Source organism: Lepidochelys kempii, chromosome 4 (assembly GCF_965140265.1).
Source record: "Lepidochelys kempii isolate rLepKem1 chromosome 4, rLepKem1.hap2, whole genome shotgun sequence".
Taxonomy (NCBI): Eukaryota; Metazoa; Chordata; order Testudines; family Cheloniidae; genus Lepidochelys; species Lepidochelys kempii.
The window spans coordinates 18,521,378-18,539,466 of record NC_133259.1 but is presented as its reverse complement, the minus strand read 5'-3'; the positions used below and the strand labels follow the sequence as shown (position 1 = coordinate 18,539,466).

Sequence of the window (18,089 nt, the reverse complement as noted above, 5' to 3'; positions counted from 1 at the left end):
TTAGGGTGCCAATGCCTGGGATGATGGGGTGTCCGGGATTTCCAGATTTATGGATCTTGGGTAGCAAATAGAATACCCCTGGTCAGGGTTCTAGGCATGTGTCTGCACAGATCTGTTCCTGTGCTTTTTCGGGGAGTTTCTTGAGCAGATAGTGTAGTTTCTTTTGGTAATCCTCAGTGGGATCAGAGGATAACGGCCTGTACAATGTGGAGTTAGAGAGCTGCCTAGCGGCCTCTTGTTCATATTCCAACTTATTCATGATGACGACAGCACCTCCTTTGTCAGCCTTTTTGATTATGGTGTCAGAGTTGTACCTGAGGCAGTTGATGGCTTTGTGTTCAGTATGGCTGAGGTTATGGGGCAAGTGATGCTGCTTTTCCACAATTTCAGCCCGTGCATGTCGACGGAAGCAATCTATGTAGAAGTCCAGTCTGGTGTTTCGACCTTCAGGAGGAGTCCACGCAGAATTCTTCTTTCCTTAGTGTTGGTAGGAAGGATTCTGTGGGTTAGTATGTTGTTCAGAGGTGTGTTGGAAATATTCTTTGAGTCGGAGATGTCAAAAGTAGGATTCTAGGTCACCACAGAACAGTATCATGTTCGTGGGCCTGGAGGGACATAAGGAGAGGCCTCGAGATAGGACAGACTCTTCTGCCAGGCTAAGAGTATAGCTGGAAAGATTAACAATATTGTTGGGTGGGTTAAGGGAACTACTGTTGTGGCTCCTTGTTGCATGTAGCAGTTTAGATAGTTTAGTGTCCTTTTTTCTTTGTAGAGAAGCAAAGTTTGTGTTGTAAATGGCTTGTCTAGTTTTTGTAAAATCTATCTATGAGGAATTTTGTGTGGAAGGTTGTTTTTTTATGAGAGTATCCAGTTTTGAGAGCTCATTCTTAATCTTTCTTTGTTGGCTGTATAGGATGTTGATCAGGTGGTTTCACAGTTTCTTTGAGAGTGTGCGACACAATCTCTCAGCACAGTCTGTGTGATATGTAGATTGTAATGGATTTTTAACCTTTAGTCCTTTTGGTATGATGTCCATCTGTTTGCTGTAGCCCACAAAAGCTTATGCTCTAATAAATTTGTTAGTCTCTAAGGTGCCACAAGTACTCCTGTTCTTTTTGCGGATACAGACTAACATGGATGCTACTCTGAAACTAAAAAATTTAACTGTGACCAGATGTTTAACACGGTTAACATTAACAACCAGAGGGAAGGAATACAAGCCAGAATAGGGAAAGAACAGGTTAAAGAATATTTAGGTAAGTTAGATGTATTCAAGTGGGCTGGGCCTGTCAAAATTCACCTTTGGGTACTTAAGAATGAGCTGAAGCAATCTCAGAACTGTTAGTGATTACCTTCAAGATCTCATGGAGGATGAGTGAAGTCCCAGAGAATGGCAAACATACTACCTATAATTAAAAATGAAAACAAAAAGGACCCATGGAATTACGGACCCAGTCAGCATAACTTACGTGGAAAGATACTGGAACAAATTATTAATCAGTTTGTATGTACCTAAAGAATAATAGTGTAGTAAGTAATAGCCAAAATCGATTTGTCAAGAACAAATCATGCCAGATCAACCTAATTTCCTTCTTTGACCAGTTTACTGACCCAGTGGATGGGGCTGGGGAAGCAGTCAACATGATTTATCTTGATTTTTATTAAGGCTTTTGACAGAGTCCAGTGTGACATTCTCATAAACGAACTAGGAAAAACTGGTTGAAAGAGTACTCAGAGTAGGTGTCAATGGTTCATTGTCAAACTGGATGGATGTATCCAATGTGGTCCCTCAAGAGTCTGTCCTAGGTCCGATACTATTCAATATTTTCATTAATGACTTGGATAATGGAGTGGATAGTATTCTTATTAAAATTTGCAGATGACACCAAGCCGGAAATGGTTGCAGGCACTTTGGAGGACAGGATTAGAATTCAAAATAACCTTGATGAAGGAAGGAAAAATCAAAACTGGGAAATAACTGGCAAGGCAGTAGAGCTGCAGAAAAGGATTTGGGAGCTATAGTGGACCACAAATTGAATATAAGACAACAATATGATGCAGTTGCAAAAAGGGAAAGTGTCATTCTGAGATGTATTAACAGGAGTGTCGTATGTAAGACACAAGAGGTAATTATCTGCTCTGCTTGGCACTGCTGAGGCTTCAGCTGGAGTATTTTGTTCAGTTTTTTGCATCACATTTTAAGAAAGATGCAGACAAATTGGAGAAATTCCAGAGGAGATAAAAAAAAAAAAGTTAAAGGTTTAGAAAACCTGACCTGTAGAAAGATTACGAACACTGGGAATATTTAGTTTTAAGAAGAGAAGATTGAGGGGGACTTCAATATGTTAAAGGCTGTTATAAAGGTGATCAGCTGTTCTCTGTGTCCTCTGAAGGTAGGACAGGAAGTGATTGGCTCAGCATACAGCAAAGGAGATTTACGTTAGATATTAGGAAAAGCTTTCTAACTATAAGGGTAGTTAAGCTCTGGAGTAGGTTTCCATGGAAAGTTGTGGAATCCCCATCATTGGAGATTTTTAAGAACAGGTTAGATGAACACCTGTCAGGGATGGTCTAAGTTTAGTTGGTCCTGCCTCAGAGTGGGGGATGAACTATTTGACCTCTTGTGGTTCATTTCAGCCCCCATTTCTGATTCTATATTAATTCACTCTCTCTGCTAAGCTAGGCCACGATCCAGAAAAACACTTAAGCACATGCTTAACTTTAAACATGTGAGTAGTTCCATTGGACGTCTTTAAGTGGTTTTGTTGGATCAGGACCACAGCCAGAAAGGGTATCATCAGTTATTGTGGCATGGGGAGGGGATGTGTGATGCACATGACAGTCCTCTAAGAAGTGACCTAAATCCTCAGCTTATTCACAAATGGTAGCAATGTTTAGTCACTGCTGAAATCATGCTAGTGACATGGAGGCGAAAGGCTCTGGAATGAGTTAATCCTTCTGAGCCAGTGATGAAGAAATAATGAGTTGAGGGGGTTTTTTGGTCACCGGGAAGGCTTGCAGGAAGCAGCTGTCAGTTCAGTGAGTAAGCCTCAGGGATTTAGGGATTGCTTCCAGCAAAAATAAATGATATGTACATGGAATGTTCATTTGCAGCAAGGGCTTGATCCTGCAACTCAGATCCTCCCAGGACTATGGCCAAAGGGCATTCATACAGTTTGTATAGCAAAGAGCACCTATACGTTCATCATTTCCAGAAGGCATCATTATACCCACTTTTTGGGTTTTCTGGGGTTTCAGTGCATTCAAAATATTTTCTTGTTGTATGAGCCTGAGTTGGAGATCAGAAGAGTCCCTGATGTAATTTGATCCTAATCCATTGGCTTGCAAGATAATGAGCTAAATTTTGCTCTGTTACATCATTCTAAATTCAGGATGCAGTTGAGAGCAGAATGTAGCCCTTTAACTTTTAATTTCCAGCCCCCCCTCCCCTATAGCATCCTGGCTGTTTATAAGATGGTCTCCAGAGGGGACATTTTAAAAGTACCTACACCATGGGCCAGATCCTCAGCAGGTGTAAATCCATATAACTCCATTGTCTTCTATGAAACTATCTTGATTTATACCAGCTGAGGACCTGGCCTTCTATACAAGGCTGGACTCCTGGAATATGCAATCTTTTGGAGACAAATAACCAATGGGGGATTCTGAAGGGCAGCATTTATATCTGGCGAAATAGACCTATTACACAGAATGAAGTAGCTGGAATTATTAAAACTGGTGGTCTGTTAACAAGTTGAATAAATCATTGGAATACACTGTAATAAAGTCCTGCTTCCATTCAGAGTATCCACCTCTTGGGCTTCCTTCCCACAAAAATGGTTTGTCCTATAATATCAATTCAGGAGGGCAAGAGGAAACTGAAACTTAGGGCAATAAGTAATGCTATGCAAACTTTTCCTTGTAGCATATTCTTCTTGAGGATTTATCTGGGACTACCTACGGTAGGCATAGCTCTTTATGTTGTACATGAAAGTGGCATAGGCCTAATTATAAACTGTCCCTCTACAGCCAAGTTACAGTATTAAGTGTAATCTCTCTATCAGTAGCTCAATAATGTAAATGCCTCAACATGAAGGCAATATAAAGTATTTTAAGATTAAGAAACAAAATACATCCTTAGAAATAAGCAACAGCATTTTAAAAATTATGGCATGTAAAGAACTGGTTCTGAAAAAGATGACAATCACGTTTCAGCAATGTCTCCTGATGTTTCTGTCTGACCAGAACTTGAATCCGTCCATATGGGTTAACAGATATACATGCAGTGAAATTAAACCAGCAAGTCCATCTGTTCCCCAAATACCTCCCATAGGCCATTCTTCATGGGGTATCTTTGTTTAGTCTTGCAGACCCCTACTTCTCAACTTGTTTTGCTCCACAGCTCAACAGAAGTGTTCGTGGGTTCTCTGTACAAGTTCCTGAATGGTCTTTTTCAGTCCAATACATTTTTTGTTGGAATATAATATGATCCTGTGGTTTCACCCAGTCAGTGAAAGGCAAGATATTTTTTATGTCTTAGAAGAAAAATAACTTAAAACATTTCCTTTATTGGATTATGTGCTTTCATAATATGTATATTGTACCACAATCTCAAATATGGCACATTTTGTAGTTTTCAATGAGACACATCCATAAATGTTAAGAAGATGTTTTTTCCCGAGTCATTCATCGTGATTTTATCTTACATATGACATGCATCGTCATATTTATTGGTTAATTTGAACAATTTGGTATCTCAAGTACACGATCTGGCAGCGGTTTTGTTCATTGTAATTCTTGCTGCATTGAGACCACCAAAAGAAATACCTAGAATGAAATTTTAGAGTGGGATTTTGGGGAAATTTTGAGTCCTTTGAAAATCTTAGCTTAGTTTCTTGCTTGGTGGCTTTCTTTCCTCATTACTGTGACAACCTGTGTAAACTGCTTGACCAATCACTATGTGCGCGCGCTCTCTAAAATCCTTTACAGACTCCCTAGTTTCCATAACAATGTCATTGATGAACATTTAGAAACCAGATTATTTTGAGAATGCTCTTAGATTAGCTTGAACCACAGAAAAGGTCATGTTTGTTGATAATCATGCAGCTATTCATTGGTTGAGCTCATCTGGTCTGATTGCGAATTGTTTCTTAATTTTGATAAATCAGTCTAATGTTTTAATCAGATTGGATGAAGATATTGCTTGCAGCCTTAAACAAAGTTGTTTCCATGCAAAATGTCCTGTAATTTCCCATGGTTTCTGGTGGGTCATTAATCAACATTCATGATAGTTACCCTTGGGTAAATAGTGGTGTTCCCCAAGAGTCAGTTCTAGGACCAATCCTATTCAACTTATTCATAAATGATCTGGAGAAAGGGGTAAACAGTGAGGTGGCAAAGTTTGCAAATGATACTAAACTGCTCAAGATAGTTAAGACCGAAGCAGACTGTGAAGAACTTCAAAAAGATCTCACAAAACTAAATGATTGGGCAACAAAATGGCAAATGAAATTTAATGTGGATAAATGTAAAGTAATGCACATTGGAAAAAATATCCCCAACTATACATACAAGATGATGGGGGCTAAGTTAGCTACAACTAATCAGGAGAAAGATCTTGGAGTCATTGTGGATAGTTCTCTGAAGATGTCCCCGCAGTGTGCAGTGACAGTCAAAAAAGCAAACGGGATGTAAGGAATAATTAAAAAAGGGATAGGGAATAAGACGGAGAATATTTTATTGCCCTTATATAAATCCGTGGTATGCCCACATCTTGAATACTGCATACAGTTGTGGTCCCCTCATCTCAAAAATGATATTCTGGCATTAGAAAAGGTTCAGAAAAGGCAACTAAAATGATTAGGGGTTTGGAAGGGGTCCCATATGAAGAGAGATTAAAGAGGCTAGGACTTTTCAGCTTGGAAAAGAGGAGACTAAGGGAGATATGATAGAAGTATATAAAATCAGGAGTGGTGTGGAGAAAGTGAATAAGGAAAGCTATTTACTTGTTCCCATAATATAAGAACTAAGGGCCACCAAATGAAATTAGTGGACAGCAGGTTTAAAACAAATAAAAGGAAGAAGTTCTTCACTCAGCGCACAGTCAACCAACCTGTGGAACTCATTGCCTGAGGAGGTTGTGAAGGCTAGGACTATAACAGGGTTTAAAAGAGAATTGGATAAATTCATGGAGGCTAAGTTAATTAATGGCTATTAGCCAGGATGGGTAAGGAATGATGTCCTTAGCCTCTGTTTGTCAGAGGGTAGAAATGGATGGCAGGAGAGAGAGCACTTGATCATGTTAGGTTCACTTCCTCTGGGGCACCTGGCATTGGCCACTGTTGGTAGTCAGGATACTGGGCTGGATGGACCTTTGGTCTGACCCAGTATGACCACTTTTATATTCTTATGTTCTTATAATCTATAAGAGAAGCACTGACCTGAGTTTAGATCCTTAGGTTACAAATCCTGCCTGTTTAATATCAAGAGTGATTTTTTTAAGGGGGAATTTTAATTTCTCTGCTGCTTACCCCTTATTTATTTATAAAAGGGAGACTCCGTTGTTTGCTACCATTTCCATGTCAAGTGCTGTAATTATAAAATAATATATTAAAAATAGAATTTATAGGGTGATGAGTCTGTTGTGATGTGGCCATAGGTGTTGCTTCCATTTAATGGAAATTGTGATGTACATTTGTGTATCTTCCTTTTCACCCTGCATTCACAGTAGGAATAAAAGCTCTTAAATGTTGATCAGAATCTCAGATGTATCCTACTTTCTTGAAACGATTGCAGATCTATTTAATATCACTATGAAATATTGCATTATATTATCAATGTATGCAGTAAGCTAGAGAAATAGTGCATCTCATTACATGTCTTTCTTTTCTTCCTAAACTCTCTATGCCACCTCCTTTCTTTACTGCTGTTGATACATTCACTGTCCTTCCCATCTCCCGGACTTGAAATCCTCAGGCGATCTTCTTTCCCTTCCTTCCTGTTCTCCCTCCTTTCCCTGCCCTCACTGCATCCAGTTTCTCTCTAAGGTTTTGTTACTTCTTCCTCCTAACTTAACCAAAACCCACTCTTCATTCACTATTGGCGTCACTAAACCCTTACTCCAAATCCTCTATTGCAAACTTCTATGAGTTCCCTTCTTGTCACTTCTCCCACTTCAGTCTATCCATGATAAATTGCCTTCATTCTGAATACATTATCTCCTCTATTCTGTCACTAACTCTCTCTGTGCTACAGCATCAAATTCAGGCTAGGTTTCAATGGCCTGTGTAATATTGTCCCAGCTATGTCCTTGCTCTCATTTCCTTTTTCCTCCTATGCACCTCACAGTCCTGCCTCCTCACTGCTGCCTTTCTGGTGTCTCTTACCAATTCTTGGCTTCATGCCTTCACTGCCTCCTGTGCTTGGGACATTGCTCAATTTCTTGTTTACAAAATGTCTTCTCTCCTTCATGTCCCTGTTGATAACACACTTATTCAAAGAATCTTTTCTCCCATGGTCTCTCTTGACCTCATATGTCCTCCTCCCTCCCTTGCTATTATGACCTGAATTTTATGTTGTCTATGTGTTGGCTTTGTGAACTCTTCAGGGCAGGGACCATGCAACTTTTATGTTCTGTGTGAAGCACCACATGCCTTTATGTGGGGTGGTGTGAGGAGCTTGCATGTGTAGGCCCTGTTCTGTGTATAAAGAGGTTTTAATGTCTAGAGCTCCCAGTCCAGTTTTTCCCCCAAAAACATTTGTGTTGACTAAGGGCCAGATATTGTACTTATATGGGCAAAACTCCCATTGAGATCAATAGGAGCTTTGCCTGAGTAAGCAGTTCAGCAAAAAGCTTCAAATGAGCACTAATAATACAATTCTAAATGCACACGTATTAGTAAGACCATTTTAAATTCCAATATTATGTGATTCTGCAGGAGTAGACGTGAGAGCTTTATAGAACTGTAAATGAGAGATTCCTGGCTTCCGAGTAGGTCACACAATATTCACTCCTAGCTCCAGAAAATCTCAAGGAATCAGATTTTTAAACTGTGACACTTTTAGGTATCAAAAACTATTTTAGAGTAGTGGGGGTTATGGCTACCTGTGAGCCTTAGATATAGTTGACACCTGACTGTAAAGTAAGAGGGATATAAATAATCTTTAATTTATATGTTGCATACACAGAATACATGATGGTGTGATATGATGATTCATTGGCTTCTCTGTGGTTCCAGTATGCATTTGGTCAGCCCAAATTCATATTTCAGAATAACCAGTGATTTAAGTAAACACATGTTAATCTTAGAATTCCTGTATTGTTCCTTGCAGAATTACAGCCTAGATGGCTTTTTGTGTGTCTGATTCAATATTTAGCCAAGATTTACATCCAATCTGACCTGCTTGCAAACTACTTTTTAATCACTTTTGCTTGTGCTATATCCTTCTGATCATAGTCTCACAGCCCTTTAGGTGAAATGAGGAGATTCATGATCTCTCACTGCTGTCGCATTTCTAATCATCGCCTCCAGTGTTAGCACAAATTTTACTTTGAACCCATATGTAGGACAGACGTTTGAATAAGTCCTTGTAAGGTTCTGAGTACACGCTTGCTTGTAGCACTCACTGTTTCTAGGAGTCTGAGAAGGATAAAAGCTCAACTATCCTACAAATGCAGTTATCCATTAAAATATTAAAGCAGCTGACACCATTAGAGGGGATGAAAAGATGTGAGGATTCTGAAATGCTGTGAAATAACCAAATGCTAGGCGTTGTTGGCATTAAAGAAAGGGCCAAAAGAATATAGAATAAAACAGCATATAGGAATGTGTTTGTTCGTGAACATGAAAAGATTAAAGTCTCTTTAGACATAAATCAGGAAGAACTGGCCTGGGGACCATTTGGAAAAGGATGATGATGAAAGAGAGTGTGCTCAAGGAAAGAGATCCAAGGGAAGGGACATAAAAATGAAATGACTGGACATAAAGGAACAGTTGAGCCCCATGGCTGAGTAGGGGAAGCATTCCATAGGTCAGAATCCTAAATGATGGCAATTGTGTTGTGTTATCTGCCCACACAGATGAGGAAGGGACACTATGACAAGGGTTTCAAAAAATTATCAATAGAAACAAACTCGACAAGAAGGCAAAGAATACTTGGCTTGTCAGAGGTGGGTCTGTTTTGCTTTCTTTGTGCCTTATTTATGCATGTAGCTATTACATGAATAAAATCTTTGACTTGGTAAGGTTGCTCAGGAGAGTCGGAATTTGCAGGATCAAGCCCTTATTTCCACTTTGGCAATTTGTGAAAAAACTCTATGGATGTCATGATTGAGCCTGTTTATGTGAACAACTCTTTCCTTTTGACTTTGGGGACCAGATGGTGGGTATAAGACATTGCCTGTGTTTGAGGTAAGGGGTGAGGAGGCGTTGCACACACCTGAATCCCTGGAGGGATTCTATCTGAATAAGTGGCAGTTGCTCTTTTGGATCTATGGTAGCACACTCTGGAGCAGGAGTTCTGCCACCTGCAACATATGCTGTTCACGAGGCTGGTCACTCTCTTCTGGATGAGATAGAGAGATGTGGGGCTATGGCCACCATTGGAAGGACATCACTAGTGCTAGGTTGACTGCGCAGGGGCTTCCATCCCATTCTCTTTCCCTCTATATGCCCCACACATCCAGGATAGGGTCAGCACCAGTCTGGCCCTCAACAAAGTAGCTAGCATACTGGTCTTGATTCAAAACTCATAGAAGTCAATGGGAGTCATTCCATTGACTTTCACTGAGCTTTGGGTCAGGCCCACTAATAGAATGACAGTACTTTATATACATATATATATATAGGTATATATTGTGACACATTCAGACCAGAGAGTGGTGGAAGGCAGGTGTGGTAGCCCAAGAATGCTAAAGGTCCTTTTCCCTATGAGTTGAAAAGGAGCTACCTCAGATCAGCTAAGTACACTTGAATCCAATTAAGGGCAACTTCTGACCTTTGAAAAACCCATCTTCTCATGAGAGAAGGAGGGAGGGACTCTGGGGAAGGACTGGCATCCAGAGGCCGGCATAATAAGACAGCACCCCAGAGTGGGGCAGGGAAAGGTTTTCTATTACTTTGTTGCAAGGGTTTTTTTGTTTTGACTGAAGAGTACTGCTTGGGCCTACCCTCAGGCCCACTTTGTAAATATTGGAAAATAAAACCTGAGTGAGGAATACAAACTCTCTGGAGTGGGGCTGATTTACTCCAGGTCTTTCTGTGTGTCCCCCCCCCAAACCCACCCACACATCGCCAGAGGGGGAAATGCTGAGCCCGGCAAGCTGAAGGAGGTATAAAGTACCTGGAAAGACATATTTAAGATATTGAACTGTAAGTATTTGTGATATATTAGGATTGCCAATCATGGGATATGGGTAAAAAGTGTCCATAAAAACAGTCAAAATAAAACTGCACCTGTTTATGGACAACCATAGAGTTTTTACAGTGGAAAATAGGCAAAGAAAGCAGTGGAATTACATAATATGAGAATAAAGTTCTCTGGTCTTTTCATCTGCAAAGGCGAGAGAAGACTCTTTCTGAGAATCATAAATCTGGTTCTGTTTACTATTGTACTTCCTTCTGTTTTGCCCTCCATGTTGAAAAACAATAATTTAGCTAGTCAAAGTTGAGTGTCAAGCAGCAATTGCTGGTTGAGTTTTATCAGATTTTTTCGTTTAATTGTTCCATAAGAGCCAATAATGTGTTTTCTAATGTGCTACGATTTGGCAATGCCCACAGCAAATTCATTCTCCAACCCTTCTGCTGATGGAGTCTTTACAGCTCTATTTCCGTGGTTTTGGCATTAAGCAAATTGTAGGTGTATCTCTTCCCTTGCCAGACATAATGAGCCATATCCTCCACTGGTGTAAATCTCCATAGCTCTGATGTCTAGAGCTGATCAAAAAATGAAGAAATAAGTTTGCAAATAAATAAAATAAAAATGAAAATTTGACATCGTTTCTATTTTGCAAAGTTCAAAATTGAATACTTTTTTTTTCAAAATATTTTTTCAGTAAACTGAATTTTGAAACTTTTGGTTTTTCCCTGTTCTTACCCCCCCCTTTTGTCACTTAGTTCAATAAAATGAATGATGACTAGGGTTTTTTTCTTGTAGTACTCACTAACTTTTCCAAAATTGATTAAGTTTTCAGAAGTTGACTGGAAAAAGAAAATGCTGCATGAATGCTTACACATGCGAGTTGAGTATTCAGTTCCCATGAATGCTCATGCAGTAAAACTTAATCACACAAATGTATGTAGCAAGCAAGCACAAGCATACCCAAACTGAATTCATATTAAAATCCAAGCAATTATCCAGGCACTTTTTTGTATTGTTTGGCAGTAATCATCTAGTTCTAATAGTGAATGACAGAAATGTGTGAAACTAAAGTGGCTTTTGTTCAAAGGGGGAAGAGGGAATACTTTTTTATTTAGTTTTGTGCCACCTGAATTGTACAATTAATTTGGAACCCCAAAACTATAATGTGGTCCAGATTTGCTGCAAGCTTACTTCAGCTTCACCAAAAGCTTTGTTGACATCGGCGACACTGTTTCAGGATTGAGCGTAGGAGCCATGTTATTAGCCTCTTAGAGTTGGTAGGCAACTGCCACCTTTTCGTGTTCTCTATATGTGTGTATATATATATATATATATATATATATATATATATCTCGTCTTACTATATGTTCCATTCTATGCATCCGATGAAGTGGGCTGTAGCCCACAAAAGCTTTTGCTCAAATAAATTTGTTAGTCTCTAAGGTGCCACAAGTACTCCTGTTCTTTTTACTGTTTCAGGATGAAACTTATTCCTCTGTAAAAGACCCACACAAGTTCTATAAATTGCTTAAATCCCAAGTAAACCCAATTTTGAGTGGGGCCTGGTGTGAAAGAAATAGCTCAAATGAGAATTTGGCTCAGCATAAACTTTAATTGTGTTTTTAAATGAAATGTATGTTGTTAAGATATGAAAGCAACTCTGCTTCACGGTCAGAAATCACTAGGTATTAATCATGATCTTGCCCATGCACCCCGATAGTAGGTTCTCTAATTTTTTTGGTTGGGAACCTGTCATGGACTTAAATTTATTTCTAGTATTTTGAGAGAATATATGTGTGGACGAATGACAAACTTGCTGACTAGGCTGTTAACTATTTTTGTGAGTCTGCTTAGGCCTACAGTGAACACTGATGAAGGTTAATTGTGCACTGACTTATAAAAGGAATTGCATAGGATGCATGTCAACACAGTATTTGACACTTAAGCTCTAAACATCTTGATTTTTTTGAACTTAATTAATATTGCATCAATGTTTTTTCCCCACCCTGGATATCCACCCATGTGCATCATGTCATCAGTGAATGCGAGGACAATAGTTGGTATCATTAGATTGTCCAAACCAAACCAAAACTGTCTCACCTTCTTTATCAATATATTTATAGCACTAAAGAATGTGACTAGTATTCTGGTGCAATAACTAATGCTGGGTTGAGAGTAGGAGGCTTGCAATGTGAACTTTGTCCTCACTGTACAGAAAATGATAATGGAATAAACCACATTGCAATCTGTTCGACTACTTAGAGGTACTTGCCTCTCACTTCCAGTTCTGGTATGCAGGACTGAGCAAACCATGTGAATATTTCTCTGCAGAAAATGGAAGACTGTTCAAGGCTTAACTTTCACAGTGCAATTCAGAAGTAGGCTGTTTCTGCAAACGTATTTTTGAGTCATTCAGGACTTTGTTTTGAAGCTTGAATTTGGCACTGTGTCAGAGTCCATAAAACTCTTATTTTTTTGTGTTTCTAAAAAAAAAAAAAATCCTTGCACTGTCGGGCTCATAACGAACTGTAATATTTTAATTGCTTCTCTGAAAATGATGTTTACTGCCTGAATGAACAGCCATGTTAATCAGAATATTTCAAACAAATTATCTAAATGAGCTAGTTGTAATTAAACAGTGCTATCCAGTGGAGTGGTTGTTCTCATGAGAAAATTGACAGAATATTAAGCATTCTAAGGCAAAACCAAGAAGAGATGATCTTGACAAGGTCAGTTTTTGAATTGTAACACTCACTTTATGGAGTATTGGCATTAAGTCATTTAAAAACAAGCAAGCAAATAAAAAAATCCTCCCAATGAGCTCTTCTCCTTGCCCCAACCCATCAAAATCACACTGTTTGAATTCTATGGCCATGTATCACAGTTGATTGTGACAGCAAAGTTTTGATTATGTAACTGAATATATTATGATCTATTGTTTTTAATAATAGAATAAGTGAAAGGGATTTCTCTAACTAAAGATGGATTTAAAGGAATTAATGATGGAAAACGAGGGAGGGTGGCGTATAGACAGTGGAAGACGCAGACTTGGGGCAGGTTCCTATGCTCATTGAGGGCAATAGAGAAACTTTCATTGACTTCCACACATGTACTATCAGCTACTTAACCCTCCATCCTGCAAGATATGGAGCACCTTTGGTTCCCATTGAAGTCAATGAGCATTAAAGATGCTCAGCATCTTGCAAGATGGGGCCTTACATTACTAACTTTTTTGCAGTGATTTTAATCCCAAAAGAATCCCCATCTATTATTCAGTCCACTAAACCTATTGTTTGTTTACTATTATTATACTAATGTAAATGAAGTTAATACCAGAAGCTTCCATCAGGATTGTGGCCCTGTTGTGCTAGGTGCTGTAAAAAGCACAAAGAGCTGATAGCAGCCACCCTTTATATTTCAGGACAATTGACTATTTGCTCAGAAGCTGATGAGATCGGTCCCTGTGACTTTTTTGGGGGGGGAAATCACCCAGATCATTTACTAATTAATACAGGGGAAACTGAATTAAAGTTATTCATACCTATATGAACCTGTACTTTCACATTTTTTCAAATCTAGAGTTTTTGCTGTAGTGTGTAGAATACAAAGAATACAGTTAGGACACAGTACTCAGTTGGGGTCTTGCATTCAGTGCATGAAAAATCCAGGCATATACCAAGTTTTAATCATAGGCTTTAAGAGTCTTTGTTTTTTTCAGTTGAAAGATTTATGTGCTGGAGTGATAAAATGGAAAATAAATACGTTATGTTCAAATCATCAAAGGGTCAAAAAGATGGCATTTGCCGAGGATGTCAGAAGACGTCATTATGTGATTGGAGGGGTCTTATAAATCCCATATCAGATTACCCTCCTATTTTCTTACTGACCACTAGGGATATGAAACTGGCTGGTATTTGCTACTGTTCTTAGTTATACATGGAGATGTTCGTGTATTTATGATAAAATACTTTGTATTGCTTTTCAGAGGCTTTTGTACCCCTCTGAAAGTTACCTGTTGTTGTTGCAGGACCAAATCCTGAAGTGCTTACTCTGCTTTTACTCTGGTTCAGTTTTATTTCAGTGAAACTTTTGCTTGAGGAAGGACAGAGCTAAAATTGATGGGTGTCTAAGATTTGCCCCATCATTTTAAAATTCAGTCATAGTGCCAGAATCCTCCTCCTTGGCAGAATGTCTACTAATAATTTTCACTTAGTGCAGTCTGAGACAAGGATCTAAATCAAAGAAGGGCTGTGCACTGCCATGCTCAATGAGAACTGCTCAGAATCTCTCAGGCAGGATCAGTCCAATAATTGTGGCTTGTTTTTGTGCTTATCTGAAATGATTTGTGGCTTTGCCCTGATGCTCTGCAGTAGTAGTACCCCCACCCGCCCTTTATTTTTTCAGGCAACTGCTACAGTTTACAGTTTAAAAAGTTAAGAGTTTAATTCCCATGTCATTTGCACCATTTTACATTGATTTAAGTCCACTGATGTTAAAGGAGTTCTCAGCTACGCCTGGTTTATTGCAGTGTGAGAGGAAAGTCAGACCAAAACGCTTCAAGAGCACCATATAGAACCTTCCTGCAAAAGGCCTGAAGTACCAGTAATGGCATGCATATACCAATGGCTGGGAATTTCTGTTCTACAGACACTGGCTAGATGAGGATTCATGGATTTGCAATGGAAGTTTCCTAGGTGAAGGAGAGTTTACTGTTGTATTTGAAAGCCTTTGAGAAATTGTCTGACAGTGTACAAGTCTCTGACAATGAGCATAAAAAGATAGCGATACATATTTGAAAACTAGGCTCTCTTTCTTTGTTATGCTGATGGTTTACTGGTCTTGGTTTTGTCTTTTTGTCAACTCCTCATCTCCATGACAGGGATTTGGAAAACAAGTGGATGTGTCATATATTGCCAAACATTACAACATGAGCAAAAGCAAAGTTGACAACCAGTTCTACAGCGTGGAAGTAGGTGACTCGACCTTCACCGTTCTCAAGCGCTACCAGAACTTAAAACCTATTGGCTCTGGGGCTCAGGGAATAGTTTGGTAAGTCTCTTCAGTTTCTTTTATTTATGCTTTTAAATGGGATATGCCTTCTGCCTTTCTTTAGAGTTTGCTAGTTCCAAACATTGTCTAAGATTGTAAAAATAACAGTTAAGCAGCAGACATCCTTTGATAAAAAGAGCCTAGTGTTCTGCTAATAAATGTTCTTGCTGTTGTGAATGGTAGCATTGGGTTTGTTTCTCCACATAGCAAATATTAACTAGCAAGAAAGTGGGAGACAGATCTTACAATAATTGACAGCTATAGCCCTTATTTGCAGTAGAAGTGGAAATTATATATCAAACAGACCCTGTAATTTCTACTCCTGGCACAATAAAAGTCATTGAGACCTATTTAGAAAGAATTCACATCCCATAGCATCTTGAAGCTTTCACATATCTACATGACAGATAATGTTTTCCTTTATTTTAAGTGACATTTCAATGCAATGTATACATAATCCAAATGAATGACAGAAATGTAATAGCTGATATTATATAATATATACAGTTAATAGAATTCACAGAGTAAATAATCATTTAAGTAATCCCATTTAAAGCTTATGTGACATTTTATTTTACATTTGTTTCTGCAGTTTTAGAGATGGTCCTTTCCTTTTGCCTACCAATGGTTTATAGTGTGAACCCCTGCTCCGTGGCACTCAGCATATTTGTTTTAGACAGCAAATAGTTCTTTTCCCCCCAACTACTTTATCATAGATGTCCTTTTCTGTCTGTCTTCTTTAACACTGCAGTATTGTGAATTTAATGTAATGCTACCTTACCATGAGATGGAATGGCAGAAACACTAACTTTCTCTAACACAAAGGCAAGTGCAATTCTATAGATTGCTCAGCATGGACACTAAAAATTAGCAGTGAAGAATGGCATCTGTACCTTCAACCCCTTCCAAGTCTGCATCACTTACAGAACCTATGCCACTTCCACCGATCAAACTGTGTAATTTTCAAATCTGCTTCATGGCATCAAATTGAGAATTTATTTATTGTTTTTATCATACAATTTTTTCAATTTTGTTTACAGTCAGATTTTAGAAAGAAATATAATGTATGTATTAAATGCTTTTGTTTGTTTTCCCAGGATGTTTTTCCTTCACTACCTAGCATTAAGCTCTTGTCTTCTCTTCCTACTTCGCACCCTGTATTGCTGTGAAACTCCTTCCTCCCCTCAAATCAAATTTTCCTATGCCTATGCATAACTGATTTGCTGTAAAGTTCAATTATGAGCAACAAAGAACAGATAAAGCTAAAGGCATCTAAACAGAATCAATAACATCCTGTGATATTTATATTTCATGCTGAGATTTGACAGGCCAAAAATCTGAATGCCTTAAGCAAAAAGAAACCAACCCAAACAAACAAACAAAAACCAAATACCACCCAACAAACAAAGTGTAAGCTAATACAAATCCCCTGGAATAAATGAATAATAGGATAAGACTGCAAAAAGACCAGTGCAGTTTTGGGCTGCAGATGTAAAGATAGCACATCATGGATTAGGAAGATAAGATTCATTTCTATACAGAACCTGAAATATTGTGTTGAGTTTTAGCCTCTAGTTTACCATAAGGATATTGACAAACTGTTAGGTGCAAAGGAAGATGAATCATTGGTAGGGTAGGATGAAGTGATTTATTTACAAAGACACATTCTAAAAGGTATCTGTAACTTGGCTATGAGAAAACAAATGGGGAGATATGTTAAAAGCCTACAGATATTTGAAGGTTGTAAACACCAAAGGCAGAAATACAATATTTTGTGTGATGCATGTGGATATATCTAAAAGCAACTGAATTAAGAAAAGGAAAATGTAGGCTAACAACTTTCCTGTCAGTGAGATGTATTAGATTGTGGAATAATCTCCCAAAAGAAGTGGTGGAAGCCTCGTTACTTGGAACTTTTAAGCCTCGATTGGCCAAAACATGAGAACATGGACTTGAAGGGTTTTTCCTTACGTTGACAAAGAGATGGACTGAGTGATCTTTTTAATCTCTGAATTCTCTGATTCTAGAAGATGTACTGTATTTAGCTGTTCTTTCTCACCCCTGCAACCCCCAAAGAAATTGTGCTGGAGCAAATTCATGCCCTATTGGGTCTTAAGAGCACTGCCTGGTAAATCAGCCAGGCCCCACACCTAGCACTCAATGGAAGGTTTGGTCACAATTCTGATTGGCTCCTGGGAGGATAAAGGTTGCCCAAGGTTTTTTTGTTTTAAAAAAAAAAGAGAGAGAGAGAGAGAGACCCTACCATATGAAGTGTTTTCAACCCCCATTGCACCCATGTGGAACAATTATAAATGTTTCAAGACAAATGCCCTATTGAGATGTGTTGATGTGAAATGTTCAGTTCAATATTATCTGGTTACCCTGAAGTTAATTCCTTCTTTTTTTCATACCATAAGGGTTTCTGCTAGTCTGAGTTCATGTGGAGGTTTTTGTAAGTGCAGAGGCAGAACACTTGTTTATGAGCAGGGTTTTGCTCCTTGTCCCTGCCACCGATGTGTCTGTGAAAAAGATTAGCTGATTAAATGGCAGTGTATGTTTGTATGAATGGTATGTTTGTTTAGGGGGGTCTGTAGCATCCTCTAGTGGTGCATGTGTACATAAATAATACCACTGGCAACGCTGAAACATTTTGTTGTGTTATCTCAACCATCATATTGAGC

At 38.7% G+C, this 18,089-nt stretch overlaps 1 protein-coding gene across 23 annotated transcripts in view; it reads left to right on the top strand.

Moving 5' to 3' along the window:
* Positions 1-18,089, top strand: part of MAPK10 (mitogen-activated protein kinase 10) — a 266,175-nt gene that overhangs the window by 137,647 nt on the left and 110,439 nt on the right. For 15 of the 23 annotated variants that reach the window (XR_012158459.1, XR_012158458.1, XR_012158454.1 and 12 more), the window contains 2 exons: positions 9,080-9,169; positions 15,239-15,408. Coding sequence is in view for 17 of the 23 variants with exons in the window: in XM_073340583.1 (XP_073196684.1) it covers positions 9,080-9,169; positions 15,239-15,408 (260 nt within the window). In the remaining 6 variants the exon portion in view is untranslated. The remainder of the gene's footprint in view (positions 1-9,079; positions 9,170-15,238; positions 15,409-18,089) is intronic. The other 8 variants (XM_073340591.1, XM_073340594.1, XM_073340592.1 and 5 more) reach the window with 1 other exon arrangement.